The sequence below is a fragment of the Carassius carassius genome, chromosome 8 (genome assembly GCF_963082965.1).
Source record: "Carassius carassius chromosome 8, fCarCar2.1, whole genome shotgun sequence".
Lineage (NCBI taxonomy): Eukaryota > Metazoa > Chordata > Actinopteri > Cypriniformes > Cyprinidae > Carassius > Carassius carassius.
The window spans coordinates 25,319,264-25,343,695 of record NC_081762.1 but is presented as its reverse complement, the minus strand read 5'-3'; the positions used below and the strand labels follow the sequence as shown (position 1 = coordinate 25,343,695).

Sequence of the window (24,432 nt, the reverse complement as noted above, 5' to 3'; positions counted from 1 at the left end):
ATTTTAGTTTTTACTGGAGTGTTGTTTAGACCATCCAAATTTGCATCGGAGCATTTACTGTAATGGTTCATTGAGAGGTTCTCCTTCAAATATGCTGAGCGTCTCTGCTTTGACAGGCTTTTAGCCTTGAAGAAGGAATACGTCCTCTTAGTTTCCCCCCGTGAGATCGGACTTCCTCTGCGTGTATTCGTGTGTTCACACCTCACACCTGCTCTCTAGAAGAACACCCAACGATAACATCAGCAGGAAGTGGTGCAGGATATTTGTAACAGCCTTTCATTTGTAGTTTCAGGAAAGAGCATTGCTTATTCATTGTGTGGGTGGTTAGAATAGAGTAAGAGAGGACAAAATCTCCAAGACAAACAACATAAGTGCAGTAATAATTCATCTTAAATGGATGGTTCACCTGAAAAGGAAACATTTGTTCGACTTGGCAGAAATCAGACTGGCAAAATCATAGTAGATGTCAGTTGGTATAGGAATTGGAAGTTGTATTTTTGCTTTGTTTCCAATGAAAACGATTATTTAAAGTGCATTTAAATGTACTTTATGTTAAATGGCGTTGGTTTGCATAAGATGTAAAATTGATTATAATGTGGTTGTATTTTTGGATTGTGTGAACGTGATTTTCACTGAATGACTACTCATTTAACCCTATCAAGTCGATTAACGCGGATACGCGTTTTGAGTCATTTTCTCCTGATAACCCCGAAGAGAACTTAAATTACACTTTCAGTTTTAATCGTACAGATAAGAGCAATACATCAATCGAATCTGTAAAGGGTCTACTTTTTTTGGATACAGACATAATAACAACAAAACTTTGTGCACTTATAAAATAAAGATAACAAACAAGGTGTGCTGTCTGCAGCCTTTGTCTGCGCTGATCTTCTTTTACAAACACGTCATTTAAATGAACTGTAACTCCGTGAATACTCAACGAAAATACATGAGAGAGATATCTATAGAAAGCTTGACATGTCTATTTTTAAACTAAACAAGTGCCGCCGAAAACAGATATTCTGTGATAAAGTAATCCATATGAAAACAACGCGATGTCTGTTTTTCATGTCTCCCTTCATTATATCTAATGTGACCACGCCCCCGCGCCGAACGCGCTATTCAGATTCAAACTGAAGCGCGCGGCTTGAATACGCCCATAACAGAAGAAAAAGCAGCGAGACTGTTCAAGTTTTTTTTATTTTACTGTTTGCTTCGCGATGAGAGGAATAACACATAATTCACCCCAAAAAGATGTGATGTGGTTGAGGATTTGAGAAATGGATTTCCTCAGAAAAAAAGAATGAAGCACTTTATTCAGCAGAGATCATAAACATGAATAAGTCTCTTTTTATTTATTTATATACTTGTACTAGTTTTCACATAACGTGTAAACGTTTTACTAGTTAGACTTTTTCCAAACTATAATTCCTGACTAAATGTATAATCAAGTGAAACATTATGAAGTTTCAATAACAATATACAACACTATACCCTTCGAAAGCTTGATGTAAATAATATAAATGTAACAAATACATAACTGTAACAAATGTAAAAACAATGCTTTTCTTTCCATTTATTCCCCCTAAAAACCCAGAAAAATATTCTCAGCTCTTTTCAACATTAATAATAATAATGATGATAATAATAACAACAAACGTTTTTTTTTTTTTTTTTTGTAGAAAATAAGATTGTTAAAAGGATTTCTGAAGGATTGTGTGACTGGAGTATTGATGCCAAACAATTTGTTTGAAAGTCAGCTTTGATTGTTTCTAATAAACTGTTTAACTGCTCCCCCAAGTGGATATTAAATTATGTTGTGGGATAATTAAATATATTCTTAATAAACTACAAACATAAAATTATATAGATTTATTTTGTTCTCACATTCTCTCTTGTAACTCCTCACTCACAGTGGCACAGATGACTGAATGGCTCATTATGCAGCTCATTATGCAGGCCTTTGTCTTCTCAGGTGTAAATCACAATGATATTCATGGTAGTTGACGCCTACTCGCATATGACTTTTACCAACAAAAAGTGTCTTAGAAAATTTAAATCAATATATTGTTTTCTGTGAGTGAGTAAACAAGATGATTTTCACATCATTTAGAAAGAAAAATTCTAGGCTACAAGCTCCAGTTCTCAAAAATCCCGGGAACCATTGTTCTTTATGTGTTTTTTTGCCTTATTCAAGCGTTTTAACATTTTTAGTTTTTCACTAACCACGCATAATATTTTTTTTTCTCAAAAACACAATCATGTACATACATGCATTTCACATATTATTACAGCCCAGTTTGTGCTGATTACAGTGAGATTAGTCTTTACCCATTTAGATATTTATAAGAAACTGAAAAAAGCACAAATGTCAAGGCATGACAAAACTTCTCCAGGCCCCAAAAATACCCTTAGACTCCAGAGGGTTAAGTATACATTTTGCAGAAATTGCATGAACAACTACATCTTGAACAAACGTGTCTTATGGATATTATGTTCAGAAAAAATACGAGGAAAGTCAACGTAATTCAAATTCAGAATGACAAGGTATAACACCAGTAGACTATTTTTAACTATAAATGTTCTGTTAAAACAATGTACAGCAGCTTTCAACCTATCATCATGATAAAAGCATGAAATATCAAACGTACTGTAGTGGTACTTTAGTTTTTTCCGATTGTGCTGCTTTTGTAAACATGGACGCGTCTGACTGTTGCGCTCGCTTCCCATGCATGAAACGGCGTTCTAATAGCGCGGCGCTCAAGTTAAAAAACATTCAGCTTGCATCTTCTTCCATTTTTTTTCCTATTCCACTGCCCGCGTCACATCTTTTTCAACACAAAAGCGAATTCTGCATGAATGGCACACAGCGATATGAGCGATTAATCACGTGCACCAACATGCAGTTGTATCGTTCCTCTTTACTGTTATCAATGGCATATTGTCAAAGTGTCTAATTCTAACGTTTAAATATATATATTTAATTTAAAAGTCATTGATTTCTAAAAAATGAAATTGTGTCAAAAACATACAATTCAAATTAATCGACAAAACCTGAAAAATTGCCCAGCCCTAAATAAAATGTTCCATGGCCATTCAGTTTAACGGATATATTTATTTTAAAAATGAAACGACATGTACATTCTGACTTCCACTTATTTGCATTTTAGAATGACAATCAACTAGTTTTTGGGGGCTGTAATAGTCTTTTAATGTCATGCAATGATTTTAGGATTAAATATGCTTGACAAGATTTTTTTTGATATATTGAACTATTGTTACACTGAAAGACATTTTAGTTGGTGTCTTCTGTAAAATTAAAGAGACTTTCTAATGTATTAGGGAAAATATAAATGTATTGTTTTGATGTATTGTAGGGCTGAAACGATTCCTTGAGTAACTCGATTACAAAAATTGATCGAGGCAAATTCCTCTTTGTTCTGCGTGTCTCTGTTAATGAATGGCGCAGAAGCGCGTCTTCCTTTATTAACACACACTGAAGCGCGCGTGACGCTCTGGTGATTTCAGCATCTGCTGTCTCACTAAATAAGGACGTGAACACATGAACAACATCTCCAGAACTGCACTGAGAGTCACTTCATGAGCATTTGACCGTTTGATTTGAGTAAAACTAGCGTCACATCACAAACACAGAACTGTAAAGGTACGTCAACCTGTCAAAATAAAAGTCCGGTTAAAGACTATTGTTCCCCAGAATGTACATAGCCTACCACTAAAAAAAAAAATCAAACATTATTATTATTTTTTTAAAGGTTTAATCACACAACATTTCTTCCATGTTTTATTTTTAATGGTAAATCCCCTTTGTTTACCCAAAAGTTAAGTTAATTTTCAATAATTAAAAGAGAAATTAAATTAATGTTTTATGTGTTTAATGTTTAATGTGCATCTCAGAAAATGCTTTATTTAAAACCTCAACTGAATGGCACTTAAATGCACTTAATTCATCTGTCAACTTTCTTATCATTGTTCACATTACAAGTGCAGACAGAGAAACAATGTGTAATAATTAAATGTTTATTTATGATGTATGCATTGCATTCTATGCATTTAAAAAATAAAAAAATAATTTTCTAAAAAAGGAAATTTAGTTGTTCATTTTAAGTGGCCTGTGACGGTCACGGAGGGACCGCACGTTCAACATGGACGTTAATACGCACAAACACACACTGAAACTGTTTGGTGATACAAGAGTTTATTGTAATTATTGATCAGAGAGTGAATAAAATACCTGCAACCCTCAGGCCACACTCTTCACTGCAGAAACAAACACAGACTACTAGGGCTGTCAACGAATATTCTAAATTCGAATATGTATTCGAATAGTTTAAAAAAAAACGAATTTCGAATGTGAAAATTAATATTCGAATAAAAAAAAAAAGTGGAAAAAAAGGCCCGCGGTAGTAGAGGCGTGGTTGTCTGCTTTGGTAGTGGGCGCGCTAGCGCGCCTGAGGGTTCAGGGACAGGTCACAGCCTCACAGGAGTCGCACTGTCTGGCACAGCATCACTGCTGAAAGTTGACGCGTCTTCATGGAAGATGACAGCAAGTGCAGAGCCCAACTCGACCGCAGCAGAGAAAATGAGGTAAAATTGTTGACCCGCGAGATAAAGTTGTATGCAAGCTATTTAAGATACAGTTAGCATACCATTCGACAACTAGCAACATGAGGTCACATCTCAAAAATGTGCACCCAAATGAGCATAGCATAATGTGTGGAACTCCAGCTAAACAGTCACGTCTTGACACTTAACGTTACTTTGCATCGCCCGCCGCAAGCACTTTGTCTGCAACACGACAAGAGGCCATAACGGATAAAATAATTTCGTTCATTTGTAAGGACATGAGACCGATCAGTATCGCGGATGGGGCACGCTTCGGGGAGTTCTGTCAAGCAATGGATCCGAGGTTTGATTATTTATCGTTTCATGTCAAGGAAAAGTTCCATGTTTACCACAGCTCAGCTCGCTCGGAGCATTCAATGTCAGTTCTATATGCTGTAAAACTTCAATTAATATTAATAATATTTGTTTCAATCACTGAATGAAGCCTGCTATATTTGGGACAACAGTCGCGACCTTAAATTGTGTGCACAAAAATGTGTTTGTTCATTTAAACCGTTATGCGCAGAGAACGTGAGGGTGAGAGAGCGTGAGGTCTGCAGGTCTTGGCCATTAGTTGATTTCCTTTTTTGTGTAGGTAATGCGTTGTCATATAAACTTAAATAAAACGTTAAAACGTTGTTTAAACTTAAATAGACTATCTATACAAGTAGTTATGTCTCTTTATATTATTATTATTATAATATTCGTGTATTTTTTAGAGGGAATATTCGAACGTAAATTTTGAGCAATTTTGACAGCCCAACAGACTACCTTCCATTACAAAGACATTCACATTTATACTTGTGGCCAGCACCATTACCACATGTGGAGGGACAAACTCACAGAAAGCACTTTACACATGTTCCCTTAAATATACAGAGTCTGAAAGAAACATATTGGCATGATGTTCTACTTGTTAAATCTACTTTGATGTTATTAATTCGTTCACATGAAACAGGAAATAACAGCAACAACTCGGCCACGTTGCCCCTGAAACCCCCACGCTCAGTTAATACATGGTAGATTCTCACCCTAAGCCGAACCAATAATTCCTGCCATTGTTTCTTACCAGGACTCTAAAAATCACGGGACAAACGCTACATGGGAACAATACGCATAGTTTACAGGTATTTCATTCACTCTCTGATCAATAGTTACAATAAACTCTTGTATCACCAAACAGTCTCGGTGTGTGTTTGTGCGTATGTGTGCGTATTAACGTCCATGTTGAACGTCCCTCCGTGACCGTCACAAGACCCAGGAGTCTTATTTTCTCTTGCATAATTAATATTGCACTTTAATTAAGCAAAAACACATTTATCCGATTACTCGATTAATCGATGGAATTTTTGGTAAAATATAGAGCTGAAACAACTAATCGATTTAATCGATTAAAATCGATTATTAAAATAGTTGTCAACTAATTTAGTCATCGATTAGTTGCTAAACAACTTTTATTTCCCGTAAGCGGCTCATTTTGTGCAAATTTTAAACCTGCGATGACCAAAGTGTGGCAGTAATGAGCCACCGGAGGTTTTACTCAGCCAGTACAGCAGGAGAAGTAACGAATAGCCAATAGCTGGCCTCGTTTTATGTCACGTGCTTCCCGAACTGCGTCTGCAGCATTCAGCAAGATGGTGGAGACAGACGGCAGTGGAGGAAGCTTGAGAAAGAAAAAGAAAGAAAAAGAAAAAAGCGGAAGATAAAACTAATCGAACGAAGTCATCCAAAGTGTGGGAGAACTTTACTTTGAGCCTTCAAAAAAGAGGAGTAACCTGTAAACTCTGCTCTACTGAACTGTTTAACTGTTTAAGACTTTTATTTGTGCAGATTCTCCAGTACAATGTCGTTGTTTGCAAATGTTTAGTCGTAAAAGCTGATAACATTGCTTTTTAACAGTTAACATTAAATGATTTACAAACATGTTCTGTGATCAGTTTGTCATTTACCAGTTCATAATTCAGTCTTGCAGCCTAATTATGACTGAATGAGAGAGGTAAATGTTTAAATGTATTTGAAATGCCCTTTTTTTATAAGTATTCACTGGTCTTTTTCACACAGCAGGTTTTTTGTGTGTTTTTTTTCTGCATTAAAATGTGAGTTCCATTCAGGTTTCATGCCACTGGCACTTTATTCGAAGGATTGTTTACAATTTCACAGCATAAGCTATAAAGCTGTTTCCCAGGTATAAGTTGTGTGTTTACAGGAAAAAAATAATAAAATGCAATGTACTGCAAAATTATTCAGTTTTATTCTTATTCTTCGTGAAAATATCTTCTGAAAGATTCCTTAAGCTTTGTTCGGGATGTTAAACTACTTTAGGTGCCCGGAGGACTGCCATGGTGAAAACATTATTTGAAATCTCCTTGTGAAATTTGCTAGAGTATGGGTCAGTGTTTTGATTGCAGAAGAGTTTGACAAAGAATTACTAACACATAATATAACAAAACTCCAGGTATATTTTTGATGAGGATATGACAATGCAAAATGGTTAAAATCTCTAAAAAGTCTATGTTGAATGATAAAGACCCTTTGTTAATAATTTAATTGGGAAAAATGGGCAAAACTAAAATATAAGTACATAAAGATTAATCGATTAATCGGGAAAAAAAATCGACAGATTAATCGATTATCAAAATAATCGTTAGTTGCAGCCCTAGTAAAATACTCGATTACTAAAATATTCGATAGCTACAGCCCTAATGTATTGTAATGTATTTGTTAAACACCCTTTTTTAGTCTTGTTATGAAACTAGTCTTGTCGATGTTATGAAAATGTGATTGCCATTGAATAACTATGGCATAAATGTTGATCTGTTCTGACTTAAGAAGACTATAAAATGCTATATAATATAATGCATGAGTCGTCTGAGCTGATTTGATACTCTTTTACTGTACGTTGTACCTGACCTTCTGAATCCTCATCACAAGTTTGTCTAGTTCCTCCAAGACATTTGCTTTTGTAGTGTTAGCAGAATAGCATGAAGGTTTTGATAGTCAAATGAGTTGGGGTTTTTATGTGCTGCAATCACCAATCTGTGCATTTGATGATTTGCATTCAGGGAAGGCCTGGTTCATTCAGTGAGATTTACTGTGAAAGTCTTGTGCTAAAGCCCCATTTCTGGCCTTCCTGTAATTCTGTATGTTTAGAGAAGTGGTTTGGTCGTGCAGCACTGGAAAAACACTACAGGCTTGGTATTAGGACTAAAATAGACTGATATTTACAGAATCTTCCTCAGATGTGTTTCTTCCTTAAACCCAAGTAGTAGTGTTATTGGCCATTTACACCTGTATTAATGTGAATTAATTTGGATGATCACCTGTGTGTGATTGGTTCACCTCAAATGGATGTTAATAACAGGCCTTTGTCCTCATTGGTTTGATTGACAGACCAAAGATTTTGTTGAAGCTGAGTTGCAGACCTCTTTAAGTACTTCAGCTGTTATCTGTCTTTGTCTTATTCGGTCTCTTTGTGTTTTATTTTGTCTATGTGGATGCCTCTCTGCCTGCCTGGTGGAACCTGATCATCTCTTCATCTATTCATCCATCGATCTGTGGAACAACATGATCTGAATGCTCTCCAAAGTAGCAGTAAGTGTGCATATTCATGGATTATTGTTTTCGCATTTTCTTCAGGAAATGTAAAAATATACTTCTTAAATTATCTTTTGTCTTGAAAAAAAAGCCCATGCATACTTCTAGCCATGTTTTCTATGCGGTTATCTGAGTGTCAAACTGAATGTTTCTCAAGATTCATGAAGGTGTTAACAGTAACCGTGTGCAGTCGTGGCTTGCGACAGATGGCCGCCTACGTGTTTCTCATTTGTTGTGTTTTGTCAGTCATGCCTGCTGAAGACATTGACTGTGTTTTGGTTTTGGTCTACAGCAACAGAAGAACCTTGAGGGGTATGTGGGGTTCGCAAATCTCCCCAACCAAGTGTACAGAAAGTCTGTGAAGAGGGGCTTTGAATTCACTCTCATGGTCGTCGGTAAGTATCTTCTGTCCTGTGCCATTGAATTCCTCTCTTTAACTTAAGTGAAAGCTTGTGTGTCATTTAAGGGTACTGATATCTAAAGCCTGCAATGGTCTTCTTGCAATATCTAATTGACCTTGTCTTTATTTTCAAAGTTTTGATCTTTTTGTAGATCATTAAAAGAAATGGTTCACCCAAAAGAAGAAACTTGTCATCATTTTACTCCCTAAAGCCAGTATGACTACTTCTGTTGATTGCAAAATTAAATGTAATAGCTGGACAGTCCTCATTCCCTTTCATTGCATAGAAAAGAGCAGCAAAAGAAATTTAATGCTAAATTTCTTCTTTCTTTTTTCACAAAAGAAGAAAAGTTTGGAAGCTTGTTTCTGGTAATTGTGACTTTTTATATCACAATTCTGCCTGTTTTTCCTCAGAATTGCATGATGTAAACTCACAATAGCAGTTACGAAGTTAGAATTGTGAGAAACAATCTGAATTACGTGAAAAAAAGCCACAATTGCTCAACTGTAGGTTTATGTCTTGCAGTTCTAACATTATAGCTCACAACTGTGAGTTTATATTTTGGAATTCTGACTTAATAGATCCAAATTTTTAATATTGCGCAAATCTTAGAGAACAGTCAGAATTACGAGATGTAAACTTGCAATTGCGAGAAAAGACCTCAAAATTGAGATATGAAAAGTCACAATTACTTTTTTCAGTTGTTTTTGTTTCACACTACTTTCAATCATATTGGTTGGAATGGCTTCAAGCCAAATAAATGATGCCTGAATTGTCATTTGTATTTCTTTTTGAGGTTTGTGACATACGGAAAAAAGCTTGAGTGAAACATTAATAAAAACGGGGTCAGAAATAGAGGGCTGCTGACCAAACATGCTATACAGTGTTATGTGGATTATATGCGCTCATGTGTCTAGCGGTGTACAGTTTCACGCGGGCCGCTTCATGCCAAGCGCTGGCAGCTGTACGCTGAAATGCATCAGTGATGGATTTCACATGGCAGAACAGAATGAGACAGCAGGGCTTGAAGGAAATGAGAATTTTAAAACAAATGTTCTTCCCATTCTCCCATGGGCCTGGGGTTTTTCCCCTCCTTTGGAATGCATGTGTGTGTGAGAGTGTGGCCTGGTGGGTGGGAAGTTTCCTGTAATCCCATTCATTTAGCTTGGCCTGAGGACTCGTATCTACCTCCACCTTGAGCCTGACACTGGCCCTGACGCCCAATCACCTGGGGTCACCTCACATCCTGCTCACAATCCAGAACCGAATCTGCATTTCTGACATGTTAGTATTTCAGAATTCCATTCCATGGGATTTTGGGAGGAGAGCTGGAGCAGCTACGCCCTGGAGTTTCCCCCTCTGCTGCACACTGGGCAGGAAATGAGCTTTTAGATGGCAATTTGGTGTACAGCGTGTAATTAGAATCGCATAGTAATTGAAGAAATGCTGTCAAACACTTCCAGCTATCTCTCTCTCTCTCTCTTTCTCTCTCTCTCTCTCTCTCTCTCTCTGAATGGTAAAGACCCTGATGTTGTTGTTTAAGACTGATTGTCTGTTCTTGGTGGGATGCACACTGGGGTTGTCCATGGTTTCAGACTTGTCTGTTGACTGAAACAGTAGGATAGAGTCATGAGGCTGGTTAAAGTCAATATTTACCAGTGATTAACCAGCTGATGATCTTGGCTGATGTAGAGGATTTAAGTCTGTTCGTCTTTCTTTTCCCTTTTTTAGATCTGTTTATTATCAGTGTTAAGGATTATTGGTTTTATTACCATTATTATATAATAATGGTTTGTCTTCCACATTTGAAGTTTTACAGTGGTTGCACAGCAACAGTGTACTTATAAAATGTAAATAGTTAGGATATAATTACACATTTAGCCTAGGTGTGCTAGCTGTTTCTGGATTTTAATTTTTTTTAACTTAAATGTTAAATTTGAAGAAAGTATATCAAATTTAAGATGTTTAAAAACGCCTAATGACCTTTACTGCACTCCATCAGTAAACAGACTGCAATATTTGACATTTTTTTGCATGCTGAATTACAATTGGCCTTTCTTACATCTGTTTGGATATTGAACTATTGATGTTCTGAATTGCAGACTGAATGTGATATGATAAAAAGGTTGGGTACTAGAGATGCACGATATTAATATTTTGCCGATATCCGATATGCTGATCTTTTCAAATCATTTTGACCGATATCCGATGCCGATATTGATTTCCCTTTGTTTTGAAACCCCACCAAATCTCTCCTGTGCGGAAATTATAAACACATTTTTGAGCAAAAACTTATTTGTCAAAACTAATAAACATTATAAAAGTTATTTTGTTACGGAGAGTACATTGTATACAAGTTTTCATAATCATGTGAAAAAAAAACATTAATATAGAATTTACAAGTGTTTGTGATTTTTATTCATATAAACTATATCTTCTGGCCCTTTAAATCAAAACAGACTTGTGATTTTATGACATTTGATACTGCTTAGTTTATTCAGAATCACAAACATCTTAATGATATTTCGTTAAAATGTTTAACCGTGTTACTGTAGTAATAACAGAAATGATGCATAATTACATACAAATAACCCTAAACCAAACCCTGTTGCTAATTAATATTACTCAGTACTTAAATGTGTAATTACATTGTTGCAAGGTTAAATTAAAATAAAATATAGTGTGAAAAGTCTAAGAAAATTAAAACTTTCAAGCTCAAAGTATGCCATATAGACATCATGAAACAAAACCATGTGACTCCAGTGGTTTAATCCAGGTTTTTTGGGAGCCATGTAATGTATGCACTTTGTGTGCGGAAAAAATCTTCACTTCTACATAATGTAGCTCTGAATTTTCATTCAGATAGCTTTAACTATAGCTTTAATTGATTCATTCTGACAGCACCAAGCAGGTCTTCTTTCCTGCGTTCAGTGAAAGTTCTTTGGAAGTTCGTAGTAAACTCTGTCCCGAGCTTTTCCTGCTTCCCAGCTCCCGCCCCTGTCATGCGATGGAAGTTCCTCTGGAGTAAACCCTCCTGGTTTACTCAGCTGTGGGACATTTCCTTTAAAGGAAGCGAGGCGGACTCTCGCCGGGCCGCCTGGTGGGCTTTGGGCTGAGCTGCTCCAGTGACAGGACTCTCACCTCGCTCTGCTCTGGCTTTCCATAACACTCACTGCCTCTGGTTTAGATTTCCGCAAATGCGGTAGATTGAACTTACTGTAGTGTTTGAGGAGTGTGTTCAGTAATGGTTAATGTTGTGAAATACAGACGGTTAGACTGTTGTGTGTTGTTTCTCATCTGCTCAGGGCAGGCCTGTAAGGATTACACACAGCACAAACATTGAGTTTCGTAATGCACAGAGACAGGGCGGGTTACAGATACCGCAGTTTAGCATTTTTGGGCGGCTGACAGGAAAGCCCTGATCTGTCATCATTCTTGGTGGAGAGTTCAATGAAGGAGTCTGTAATTAGCTCTAGTGTTAAAATAGTAAGCCTTGTGCTCATAGTCACCTTTCTGTTTATCTATCAATGTCTCTCTTCTTTTTCCTCAATGCTAAACTCCGTACACAAACTCCGATCTTTTGCGTGGAGTGATTTAGAGTATAACTACTTAAAGGAAAAGTTCACCCAACAATCTGTTGTCAATTTCTCAACCGCATGCTGTTCTAAACATGTATAGCTTTCTTTCTGTATAAAACCAGAATTCAGTTTTTTGCCAATGCTGTCAATGACAAGTAAACAGAGGAAACCGACAAATCATAAACAGTGTTTCACATATTTTCTTGCATATTTGTAGACAACATAGCTCTATTGTTTGTCACAAAGAGTGAAACCACACCTTTCATAATTGCATTGTCTTGTGATGGCTTAATTTTTCATGTATGCTTCATGAGATATGGAAAAAGTTTCAAATCACATACAGAATGTAATTTTTAAGGTCTGTTCACACTGAGAAAACAGTATAATGGGTATAAAGATAACCATTAGCATCCACCCCAACAGAAGATACAGTAAAGTTCTAGTTACTAAAAACCTTTTTGTCGTTTTCTGCTTTAAATGTTCAAGCTTATAAAAGCTGGGTGGATTCTGATTGGCTATCTATTTTTTTTTTATTGTTAATTAGCTAATAAACATTCTGAAATGATTCCTACAATATTGTTAGAATTTTAGCTGTATTTCGTACCATTTTCTGACATTCAAGACCCAGAAAAGTAGTAAGGACATCTATTAAAATAAGTCCATGTGATATCAGTGGTTCAATTGTAACAAACGAAGCTAGGAGAATACCTTCTGTGTGCAGGTCTTACGGGTTTGGAACGACATGAGGATTAATAATTAATAACAACATTAATAATTAAAATTTTTTTTTTTTGGACACTGCAGTGGTCATGATGACATCAGACTCTTTTTGAAAAACAAATTCAACATATGACAACAATTCCAACATCTAAATACCACCATTTATTTGCATATTAAATTATGATTGGTCTTCTGTCTTGCGTCTGTTTGCATACAGAACTATAATTGGTTTTCTGAATTGCATACTAAATTTTAATTGGTTCGTGTCATGAATATATTTGCATTCTGAATTACAATTGGTCTTCTGTCCAACATAACTATAATTTCAAAGTGTAAAAATATGCAGTTGAGAAGATTCTTGCCCTTTGTTCATTTTGAATCTTGGGTGGAAATCAGAGGCAGCAGCAGAATATTCACATTGGTCCTTTCTATTCAATGAAAGTGAACAGTAATGGATGCTGTGGAGCTTTAAGAAGGATAAAGAAGAACTATGAAAGTAGTTCATACAGCTCATGGGTGCAGTTCTTGAAAATGTTCTTGAAACCTCAGAACATGACGTTATCATTGCAGCATCATTTTTATTTTTGGGAGATTGGTAGCACTGTATCACTGTGTGGAAAGAACTACTTCATCTACTTTGTGCTCCACTGTAGAGAAAAAATCATACATTTTTGGAGTGACATTTATCGCTTTAAAGCATTCATACTAAATGAGTTTCCTTAAACAGCTGCAAGTTACGATACCATAAAACTCCTGCAAGCTACGATTCCACAAGATCTTCAGCTTTTTATGTGAATGTGTTCCAGCAGGGAAATTCTTCACTCTGGCAGGCCTGTATTCAGTATCATATGTCTCCCAGCAGTAACTCCACCATCGTGGCTGTTTTTCTGGTCTCTCTGCTGCGCTGCTTTCACTTCAGAGAATGGCAGAAGTGCATCCCAGTGCCTGCTCTGCTCCTCTGCTCGCCGCCTGCTTTTGTTTTTTCCTTATTCATAATGACATTTTAAAGAAGACTGTATTTCACTCGCTGTTTTCACAAGACCACAGACTGTTTCAAAAACCACATTCAGCAAGCAAAATAAATCCTGTAGGGCTTTTCTTCATTCTGCTCAACGATAGCAATTGCTTTTGCATCTCTCCAGGCAATGAGTGGAAGACGTTTCTGTTGCGATGGTGAGGTCACTGTTGTTCTGCCCTTCTGGAAACATTTAGGGTTTGAAATAAGCTTTCCTTTGTTTGAAGGTTCTCTCCGTGTTTTACGGCCTGTGGAAGTGGCGCAGGGTTGGGCACTTGTTAAAGGTCAGGAGAGAAGCCCAGTGGTGCTCTGTGCCAACATGCACCCAGTTTCCTTCACACTGTCCTCTTTGTTTCCAAGCCTCACAGGAACCACATTGCCATGCATCCAGTTGATGAATTGTTCTCGGATGCTTGGAGGAATTGTTCTGTGAAAAAGTCACTTGTTGTTGGAGGCTTATGCATTGGGGTGAAGCACTAGAAGCTTGTGGAAATCAAATGTCAGCTATATATTTGATTAACTGAGTGGGATGAGTTACTTTTTTTTAGCACATGAAGAAAATTTGGGGTTTTCGGTAAAGTACTCAATCACAATGCTGGTGGTGCAGATGCTAAGTAGCTCTGTGTGGTTTTGGGGTTATTTAATAGATTTAAAAAAAATTATCCACCTCAGGTGAGCATATGAGTTTTTAATTGTGTGCATATGTTGGCATTTCCATCCAGTATAACTCAAAATTCACAAAAATCTGAATGAAAACATAGCTAGTGACAGTAAAGAAATGTATAGTATTAAAAACGATTTCAGTTTCAAATAAATGCTGTTTTTTTCTAACATGGTATTTATCAAAGATTCATCAGTATCCACAAAAATACAAAGCAGCACAACTGTGTTCAACATTGATAATAATCAGAAATGTCAGCAAATCAGCATATTAGACTTATTTCTGATGATTTATGTGTCACCGAAGACTGGTGTAATGGTGCTGAAAATTCAGCTTTGATCACAGGAATAAATTACATTTTTATTAATCATTAAAATAAAAAATTGTAGTAATATTTTACAATTTTATTATTTTTACAGTATTTTTTTTAATCAAGTATAAGTAACTATACTTTTTCTAAAGAATCCAAATGAGTTGAGTTACTGTTCATGTCCGTAGCGGAAACTGTGCTGGATGAGCTGCATGCTGAAGTTGAACACTTAGAGTCAAGGGTTAAAGGTTAAGTATGAGCAGTGGTGAAATTGATGCTTGTCTTGGCAAACACCACTAATAAAGTTTATAATGTCTTGTGAACATCTTCTTTGTCTTGGTTCTCTGCACACCCTGTGGTTCTTCTCCTGTTTTGTACTTTATCATAATCTCAGAGTTTCAGACTGTTTAGATTTCTCTCTATCTATCCAGCGAAATAGTTGTATTCTCTTGTGGTTAATGGAATTCCACACATTTCTGATGCCGTCTGCATTTTCCCAGACTCGCAGGCAGGGAACGACCCCATATAAGTTCATGTCAGAGTTGATCACATTATGCCACTCCTCCAGACTGGTTTCCTGTTTTTAGAGTCAAGTTGAAAAACTGCAACATCTCAGCCTTTCCAAGTGCTGAATTTGGTAGATGTGTAATGCTGGGCCTTATAGGGGCTTATGATTACAGCAAAATGTGGACCAATTTATTGAATCGAGTAAAATTGGTGGATAATTAATGTATGTAAGCAACGTATACTGTTCTTTGTCGAAAGCACCGTATGCGTATACGCTGTTTACGCTTTGATCTGAATCTAAGCCGTATATCCATGTTACATACATTGCATACGTTGATTACGTATGTGATACTCTCCAAAATGGTGCTAAAGGGTGACGATTTATTGAATAAATTCTTCATTTTTGTTTTCTTTGTGCATAAAAAGTATTCTCGTAGCTTTATAACATTACGGTTGAACCACTGATGTCACGTGGATTATTATAATGATCTTGCTATGTTTCTGAGCCTTGATCATTTAAGGATCCTTGCTGTCTATGGAGGGTCATAGAGCTCTCGGAATGCACCAGAAATATCTTAATTTTTGTTCCAAAGATAAACGAAGGTCTTACAGGTTTGGAACCACATGAGGGTGAGTAATCAATGACAGAATTTTCAGTACCACTTTAGAATAGGTAACACTTGTTAATTATTAACTACGACATTTCTCTCAATAAATTAATTTCCTGCTTATTAATAGTTAGTAAGGTAGTTGTTAGGTTTAGGTATTGGGTATGATTAGGGATTTAGAATATGGTCAAGCAGAATAAGGCATTAATATGTTCTTAATGAGCACTAATACATGGCTAATATTCTAGTAATATGCATGCTAATAAGCAACTAATAGGTGTTACCTATTAAAGTGTTACCGAATTTTCATATTTGGGTGAACCATCCATTCAATATGGCTTAATTTGGTTTAAGGTAAAGTTTTTTTTTTTTTTTTTTTTTTTTTTTTTTTTTTTTTTACATTTTAAAAGATTCAGTTGTTAAAGTTCTATGGATTAATTTAATTAACACTGTCAGGGACCAAGACAGTGAGGCAAGAGGACACAGGAGGTTTTTCAAAAAGTGGGGTTATATTACCCAAAATTTTACATAAGGAACAAAATTAATAACTAGGCCTAAAAAGAGGTCAACAAAAAATAACTGAATATAATAAGCTCAAATACATGTGGTGTCTCTTACAAGCTTTATAATGGCAGTGAATGTTGGTTGAGATTTTGAAGCTCAAAAAGATGTATCCATCCATCATAAAAAGTGCTCCACACGGACCTGGGAGGTAAATAAATGCCTTCTGAGGTGAATCAATGCATTTGTATAAGAAAAATATCCACATTTAGAACTGCATAAACCATAATCTTCCAGGAGAGTGGTGTTCATTGACGTAAGACGTAGTCTAAGCTGCGTTGAGAATATGATAGTCTCATGAGAACCAAGTTTTGTTTACTTTTTTGGGATTCAAAATCTCAACACCCATTCACTGGAGGAGCCAGGACTTTTAAATCTATAATAAAAAGCCATATACACCTAGGATGGCTTAAGGATGTGTAAATCATGGTGTAATTTTTATTTTTGTGTGAAAGGTCCATTTAAAATGTACACCGTATTAAAACGGAGTTCTGAATATAATAAAATGGAAAAATTCAAAATTTTGGAAAAATAAAATGCCTTTCATAGGACCATAGACTTAGCAAGCGCCACAAGTTGCCCAAAATGTTTAATGAACAAGCATGCAAATGGAGAATTTGTGAATGATGGCTGTTCAGATTCTGTGGAAATCTGCAGACTCAAATTCCACTCATTTCATTGTTCACCGTCCAACAGAAGTGATGAGTGAGTCACGTCCTGAAATCTCTAGCGTAACCTCTTGTTCTCTGTCCTGCAGGAGAATCAGGTTTGGGGAAGTCTACACTCATCAACTCCCTGTTCCTGACAGACTTGTATTCTCCAGAGTATCCCGGACCCTCTCACAGAATCAAGAAAACCGTTCAGGTAAGATCACTCTGATTCCCTCCACAAAAACCCAGTAGGATTTTTCATTGGTTTTAGGATTATTTTAGAAAATAAGCTCTGTGACTAACAAAAGTTTGATTCTTACACATTTTGTTCATCATAAATAACTTTATGGATTTTGATGCCTAAACACGATCACCAGAAGTAAAATGCCAAAAGTAGGCTATAAATGAAAGTACACCACGGTCACATGACTTCAGCATCACTACAATTAAGCTTCAAACAAGTCTATCAGTCTTTTAAAAGATTTTCCCTGATAACGAGGCTGTGAAAGCAACCAGTGTGTTTAGGCATTTAACCAAAAACACATTTAAAAACCCATTAACCTCAGGAGGATGGAACTGAAAGTGCTCAAATACAACAGTTTTATGGGTTTTGACCTACAAAAGTACAAAGTACGTCATTCCTGCAGCACTCCGTTTATCCCAGCTGGATCGCATATGCTTCAGTCTGTAGCTGTAGGGTCCAGTCTCTTGCCAAATCAGCAGTATTCTGCATTGGCCTAATATCAGACTTTTTAACTTAGTGGCTTCCCATTTCTCTGACAATCAAATGAGCATAAGAACTGGACTGACAGGCGCTGTCGATCTACGTCAAACACAGGTGTGGCCCATCATCCCTCACTGGTTTTTTTGGTATGTGGTTCGTCAGCTATTGTAAAGAATGTTTTCAGAAACACATATTTGAGGTGTTTTTGCAGTCAGCACGACATGATCTAGGTCTTAGGGGTTTTGTGTAGACCACTTTCATGAGCTACTTTCTTATCTTAGACTCTGTAGATTGGTACAGCTGTGTGAAACACCATACAAAAGCTTAATCTTGATTGAGATGAGTGTGATGCGTTGTGTAACTGTGCAGTCATATGACTGTCATGGACAGAGATGTGTTTGCACATGATGTACTGAAATCCTTTGCAATCCAACAGACATCAGTTCATCTAGTTTTTGATGTTTAGGCAGCTAACGGTCCCAAATGCCATTGGGGATAAACTAAGGCTGCACGATTTGAGGAAAAAGCCTAATTGCCATTTTACATTTTTAACGTTAAAATCGAATTAGAAAAATACTCCAGGTTAGTTGTGCTTTTTTTTGTAAGGCTACACAATTTGGCCACAATTTTGTGGTTTTATATATATATATATATATATATATATATATATATATAAAATATAAAATATATAAATGCAGTCAATTTACCATTTTATTTACCATTTTATTTAATAATCACAGTAAGCCATATTGCAGTTTCGGTTTTATTTCAGTGAATCATGCAGCCTTTGGCTAAACACACTGATCTCTAATCATAATGTTTGTTTTGAGCTTGATAATGTCTGTGGTACTTTAGTAAAAGCAGGTCAGTTTTCATATCATGTTTCCCTTGGCTCATATCAAGTGAAGGATCAGATTTATGTGTGGATTATTCTTCGAGAAATGTTTTACAGTAGATGTGAACACCCAGATGCAACTGTTGTTAATTACTGTCACACATCAGTGCATCTGCCATATTGGAAAGGTCAAAATCTGGCCATAAACTCATATAAATGAACGCACATTTTCTGAATTCTCTAACTAACAGCAATTTATAAAAGTAGTAACCTTGGCTACAGTCTTACAGTCTGATTACTGAATGTGCAGATTGATGGGGAAAAATACAGCTCTGATTATAACACTGTTCTGAAGAAACAGTCACTTACAATACATCACAGAAATCATATGCACAGTAATCACTTTCTATGCTTTCAAATAAAGTGCGGTAAAAGTCTAGTTTAAAATACTATGTTATTTATAAAATGTAAAAGAAAAACTATGAAGAATGCTATTAATTCATTTAAAAGTATGTGCAAAAATGTAACAATGTTACTTAGTTTTTTTTTTTTTACCCACACAGGCAGGTAATTATTAATTGAGACCATTTTATTTTTTATTATTTTTTTTTTTTTTACCAATTTCAAATCTTTTATTCAGCAAATGTGCTTCAAAAGGATCAAAAGTGACAGAAATATATTAAATATTTATTTCAAATAAAGGTTGCAAATATAAACACTTTATATTTAATAAAAACCTTGAAAAAAAAACCATCACTGTTTCCACAAAAAATGAAGCAACACAATTGTTTTCAACATTGCTGCTCCAGAAGCATTCCGTGTTAATTTTGGCAGGCATTTTTGATTTAGTCTTGAGACGAAGATGATTAATAGTCTTAGTCACATTTAAGTCGTTTGAGTCTTTCGTAGTTTTAGTCTAGTTTTAGTCGACAGAAGTCATCGCATTTTTGTCAACCTTTAGTCACTTCTTTTAGTCAATAGTTTTAGCCAAACCGTAGTTACCAAAATGTATTTTGGTAGCTATTTTATATGTATTTTTCAAATTAAAATAATCATTAATTCTTCTCTCTTTAGACCAAATCAATTAAGCTTATGAGAAATTTGAATCAAGGACTGAATTTGGAAAATCTTGTATAAATTATGACAATTTTCATTTTTGGGTGAACTATCCCTTTAATGAAAAAGGAGCAATTTATAAAAATATTATTATTATTTTATATATATATATATATATATATATGTGTGTGTCTGTGTGTGTGTATGTGTATATATACAGTACAGACCAAAAGTTTGGACACACCTTCTCATTCAAAGAGTTTTCTTTATTTTCATGACTATGAAAATTGTAGATTCACACTGAAGGCATCAAAACTATGAATTAACACATGTGGAATTATATATGGAATTATATACATAACAAAAAAGTGTGAAACAACTGAAAATATGTCATATTGTAGGTTCTTCAAAGAAACCACCTTTTGCTTTGATTACTGCTTTGCACACTCTTGGCATTCTCTTGATGAGCTTCAAGAGGTAGTCACCTGAAATGGTTTTCCAACAGTCTTGAAGGAGTTCCCCGAGAGATGCTTAGCACTTGTTGGCCCTTTTGCCTTCTGTCTGCGGTCCAGCTCACCCCTAAACCATCTCGATTGGGTTCAGGTCCGGTGACTGTGGAGGCCAGGTCATCTGGCGCAGCACCCCATCACTCTCCTTCTTGGTCAAATAGCCCTTGATGCCTTCAGTGTGACATAGTCATGAAAATAAAGAAAACTCTTTGAATGAGAAGGTGTTGCTCTGTATATATATATAATAAATAAAGAAGCATAATTAGACAAATACAATAGAGATACAAATTAAGCTCATTTTTCAGATACTGTAGGTTTTACTTAACATGTATACATTTATTTAACATCTTTTGTTGGTTAACATTAATGACAGATAGGTATTTAATTTGGAATGCTGTCCTCTTAAGACGGAAGGCATGCATTAAATACTGACACGCGTTCAGTTTTCACACATCTGTTCATGTTCAGTTAATCCATAACCGACTGTATTTACGTGAGATACTCTACTACACAATAAACATCTGTACTGCTGTGTGTGTATTTAAGCGCTGAGAACTGATCGTGCGCTGTATGTGAGAACTGAGGAAGTGGAAGCGCGCGGGAGAGAGCACTTCTATCAGCGTGATTCCACCTATCCCGCCTTCACTTTAAGTAAATCGACAACGAATTGTGACTCCCAGGAAAAACGGGACGTCTGGTTACCTCATCGCTACCCCTTCGGGTGCTGAGGCCATTGTTTCAGATTGCTAGTTCGTGTTTTATTAGTCTATACATCCACTGCGGGCTACTATACTGAAACGGCCCTTATCCAATGACAGGGACGCACATTTTGAAGGACAATAGCCTATAGAATGCATTTTGAATGTCCGGTAGTCCTCAAATAACATTATAGTCCAGTCTCGTCTAGTTAACGAAAACGCGGCATACATACATACATACATACATACTAGGGCTGGGCGATTTTATCGATTCCGCGATATAAATCAATTTTTTTTTTCCAAAGAAAGTATTGATTTTTTTAGCCGCGAGTATCGTTACATACGTCCCATTCAAATCCCCCGTGTTTACCCCAGTTCGCTTTGCAGGAAGAGCGATTTGGTCAGCCAGCGGCTAGTGTTGCTGTAGAGCAAGTTCCCCGTACTAACTTTACACAGACGCAGACGTCTACCTCTTCCTGTTTACCAAGTTACCAAGTGTGGGAGCACTTTGGTTTAAAAAAAAAGAAGGAAAGCATCGACTTGGATAAAAGCATTAATGTTAAATATTCCGGCAATACCACAAATTTATGAGTGCACCTAAAACGTCACCACCTGGACAAGTTTATGCTTACGAAGGACCCAAAGCAGCAGCGGCCGCGTGACCCAAAACAAACTATGCTGGACATCGATGGCGGTTGTTCCCACAAGTTTCCATCTGCTTCACCAAGGTCGCAGAAAATTACAGAGTCCATTGCCTACTTTATTTGTCAGGATTTGAGAATGTATTCAGTGGTGGAAAACCCCGGCTTTAGGCGCATGGTGAACGCGATGGAGCCCCGCTATCCTATTCCAACCCGCGAACACCTCACCAAGGTTTGCATTCCAGGGCTGTACGCTCAGACAAGGGCACACGTTAAAGCCTCCCAGCCAATTATTGTCTGGCTGCCATGGTTTATTTTTTTCTGCTGGCTAGACTGGCTACCTCACATATGTGTAGGCTTACAGGCCTTAAAATACTCAGCTAAGTTTTAAGTTAAATGTTCTTAGTAGGGCTGTCAACGAATATTCTAAATTCGAATATATATTCGAATATTTTTTAAAAAACGAATTTCAAAGGTGAAAATTAATATTCGAATAAAAAAAAATGTGTAAAACATCCGCGGTAGTAGAGGCGTGGCTGTCTGCTTTGCGAGTGGGCGCACTAGCGCGCCTGAGGGTTCAGGGACAGGTCACAGGAGTCGCACCGTCTGGCACAGCATCACTGCTGAAAAATGACGCGTCTTCATGGAAGATGACAGCAAGTGCAGAGCCCAACTCGACCGCAGCAGAGAAAGCGAGGTAAAATTGTTGACCCGCGAGATAAAGTTGTATGCAAGCTATTTAAGATACAGTTAGCATACCATTCAACCATGAGGTCACATCTCAAAAATGTGCACCCAAATGAGCATGGCATAATGTGTGGAACTCCAGCTAAACAGTCACGTCTTGACACTTAACGTTACTTTGCATCGCCCGCCGCAAGCTCTTTGTCTGCAACACGACAAGAGGCCATAACGGATAAAATAATTTCGTTCATTTGTAAGGACATGAGACCGATCAGTATCGCGGATGGGGCAGGTTTCGGGAAGTTCTGTCAAGCAATGGATCCGAGGTTTGATTATTTATCGTTTCATGTCAAGGAAAAGTTCCATGTTTACCACAGCACAGCTCGCTCGGAGCATTCAATGTCAGTTCTATGCTGTAAAACTTCAATTAATATTAATAATATTTGTTTCAGTCACTGAATGAAGCCTGCTATATTTGGGACAGAATTCGCGAGCTTAAATTGCATGCACAAAACTCTTGATCAGCACTGAAAAATTTGTTTGTTCATTTAAACCGTTATGCGCAGAGAGGGTGAGAGAGCGTGAGGTCTGCAGTCTTGGACATTAGTTGATTTCCTTGTTTTTGTGTAGGTTATACGTTGTCAAATACAACCCGAATTCCGGAAAAGTTGGGACGTTTTTTACATTTTAATAAAATGAAAACTAAAGGAATTTCAAATCACATGAGCCAATATTTTATTCACAATAGAACATAGATAACGTAGCAAATGTTTAAATTGAGAAATTTTACACTTTTATCCACTTAATTAGCTCATTTAAAATTTAATGCCTGCTACAGGTCTCAAAAAAGTTGGCACGGGGGCAACAAATGGCTAAAAAAGCTAGCAGTTTTGAAAAGATTCAGCTGGGAGAACATCTAGTGATTAATTAAGTTAATTGATATCAGGTCTGCAACATGATTAGCTATAAAAGCTTTGTCTTAGAGAAGCAGAGTCTCTCAGAAGTAAAGATGGGCAGAGGCTCTCCAATCTGTGAAAGACTGCGTAAAAAAATTGTGGAAAACTTTAAAAACAATGTTCCTCACCGTCAAATTGCAAAGGCTTTGCAAATCTCATCATCTACAGTGCATAACATCATCAAAAGATTCAGAGAAACTGGAGAAATCTCTGTGCGTAAGGGACAAGGCCGGAGACCTTTATTGGATGCCCGTGGTCTTCGGGCTCTCAGACGACACTGCATCACTCATCGGCATGATTGTGTCAATGACATTACTAAATGGGCCCAGGAATACTTTCAGAAACCACTGTCGGTAAACACATTCCGCCGTGCCATCAGCAGATGCCAACTAAAGCTCTATCATGCAAAAAGGAAGCCATATGTGAACATGGTCCAGAAGCGCCGTCGTGTCCTGTGGGCCAAGGCTCATTTAAAATGGACTATTTTAAACTGGAATAGTGTTTTATGGTCAGACGAGTCCAAATTTGACATTCTTGTTGGAAATCACGGACGCCGTGTCCTCCGGGCTAAAGAGGAGGGAGACCTTCCAGCATGTTATCAGCGTTCAGTTCAAAAGCCAGCATCTCTGATGGTATGGGGGTGCATAAGTGCATACGGTATGGGCAGCTTGCATGTTTTGGAAGGCTCTGTGAATGCTGAAAGGTATATAAAGTTTTTAGAGCAACATATGCTTCCCTCCAAACAACGTCTATTTCAGGGAAGGCCTTGTTTATTTCAGCAGGACAATGCAAAACCACATACTGCAGCTATAACAACAGCATGGCTTCGTCGTAGAAGAGTCCGGGTGCTAACCTGGCCTGCCTGCAGTCCAGATCTTTCACCTATAGAGAACATTTGGCGCATCATTAAACGAAAAATACGTCAAAGACGACCACAAACTCTTCAGCAGCTGGAAATCTATATAAGGCAAGAATGGGACCAAATTCCAACAGCAAAACTCCAGCAACTCCTAGCCTCAATGCCCAGACGTCTTCAAACTGTTTTGAAAAGAAAAGGAGATGCTACACCATGGTAAACATGCCCCGTCCCAACTATTTTGA

General features: G+C 36.9%; 1 protein-coding gene across 5 annotated transcripts in view; it reads left to right on the top strand.

Annotated features, from left to right (window-relative positions):
• The window catches only part of septin7a (septin 7a), a 318,106-nt gene that overhangs the window by 272,388 nt on the left and 21,286 nt on the right, over positions 1-24,432 (top strand). The window contains exons 1-3 of one of the 5 annotated variants that reach the window (XM_059556786.1): positions 8,182-8,214; positions 8,510-8,612; positions 17,336-17,442. In XM_059556786.1, coding sequence (XP_059412769.1) covers positions 8,197-8,214; positions 8,510-8,612; positions 17,336-17,442 — 228 coding nt within the window. In that variant the 5' untranslated portion in view covers positions 8,182-8,196. Of the gene's footprint in view, positions 1-8,181; positions 8,215-8,509; positions 8,613-17,335; positions 17,443-24,432 lie in introns of those variants that run through there. The other 4 variants (XM_059556787.1, XM_059556788.1, XM_059556784.1 and 1 more) reach the window with 4 other exon arrangements.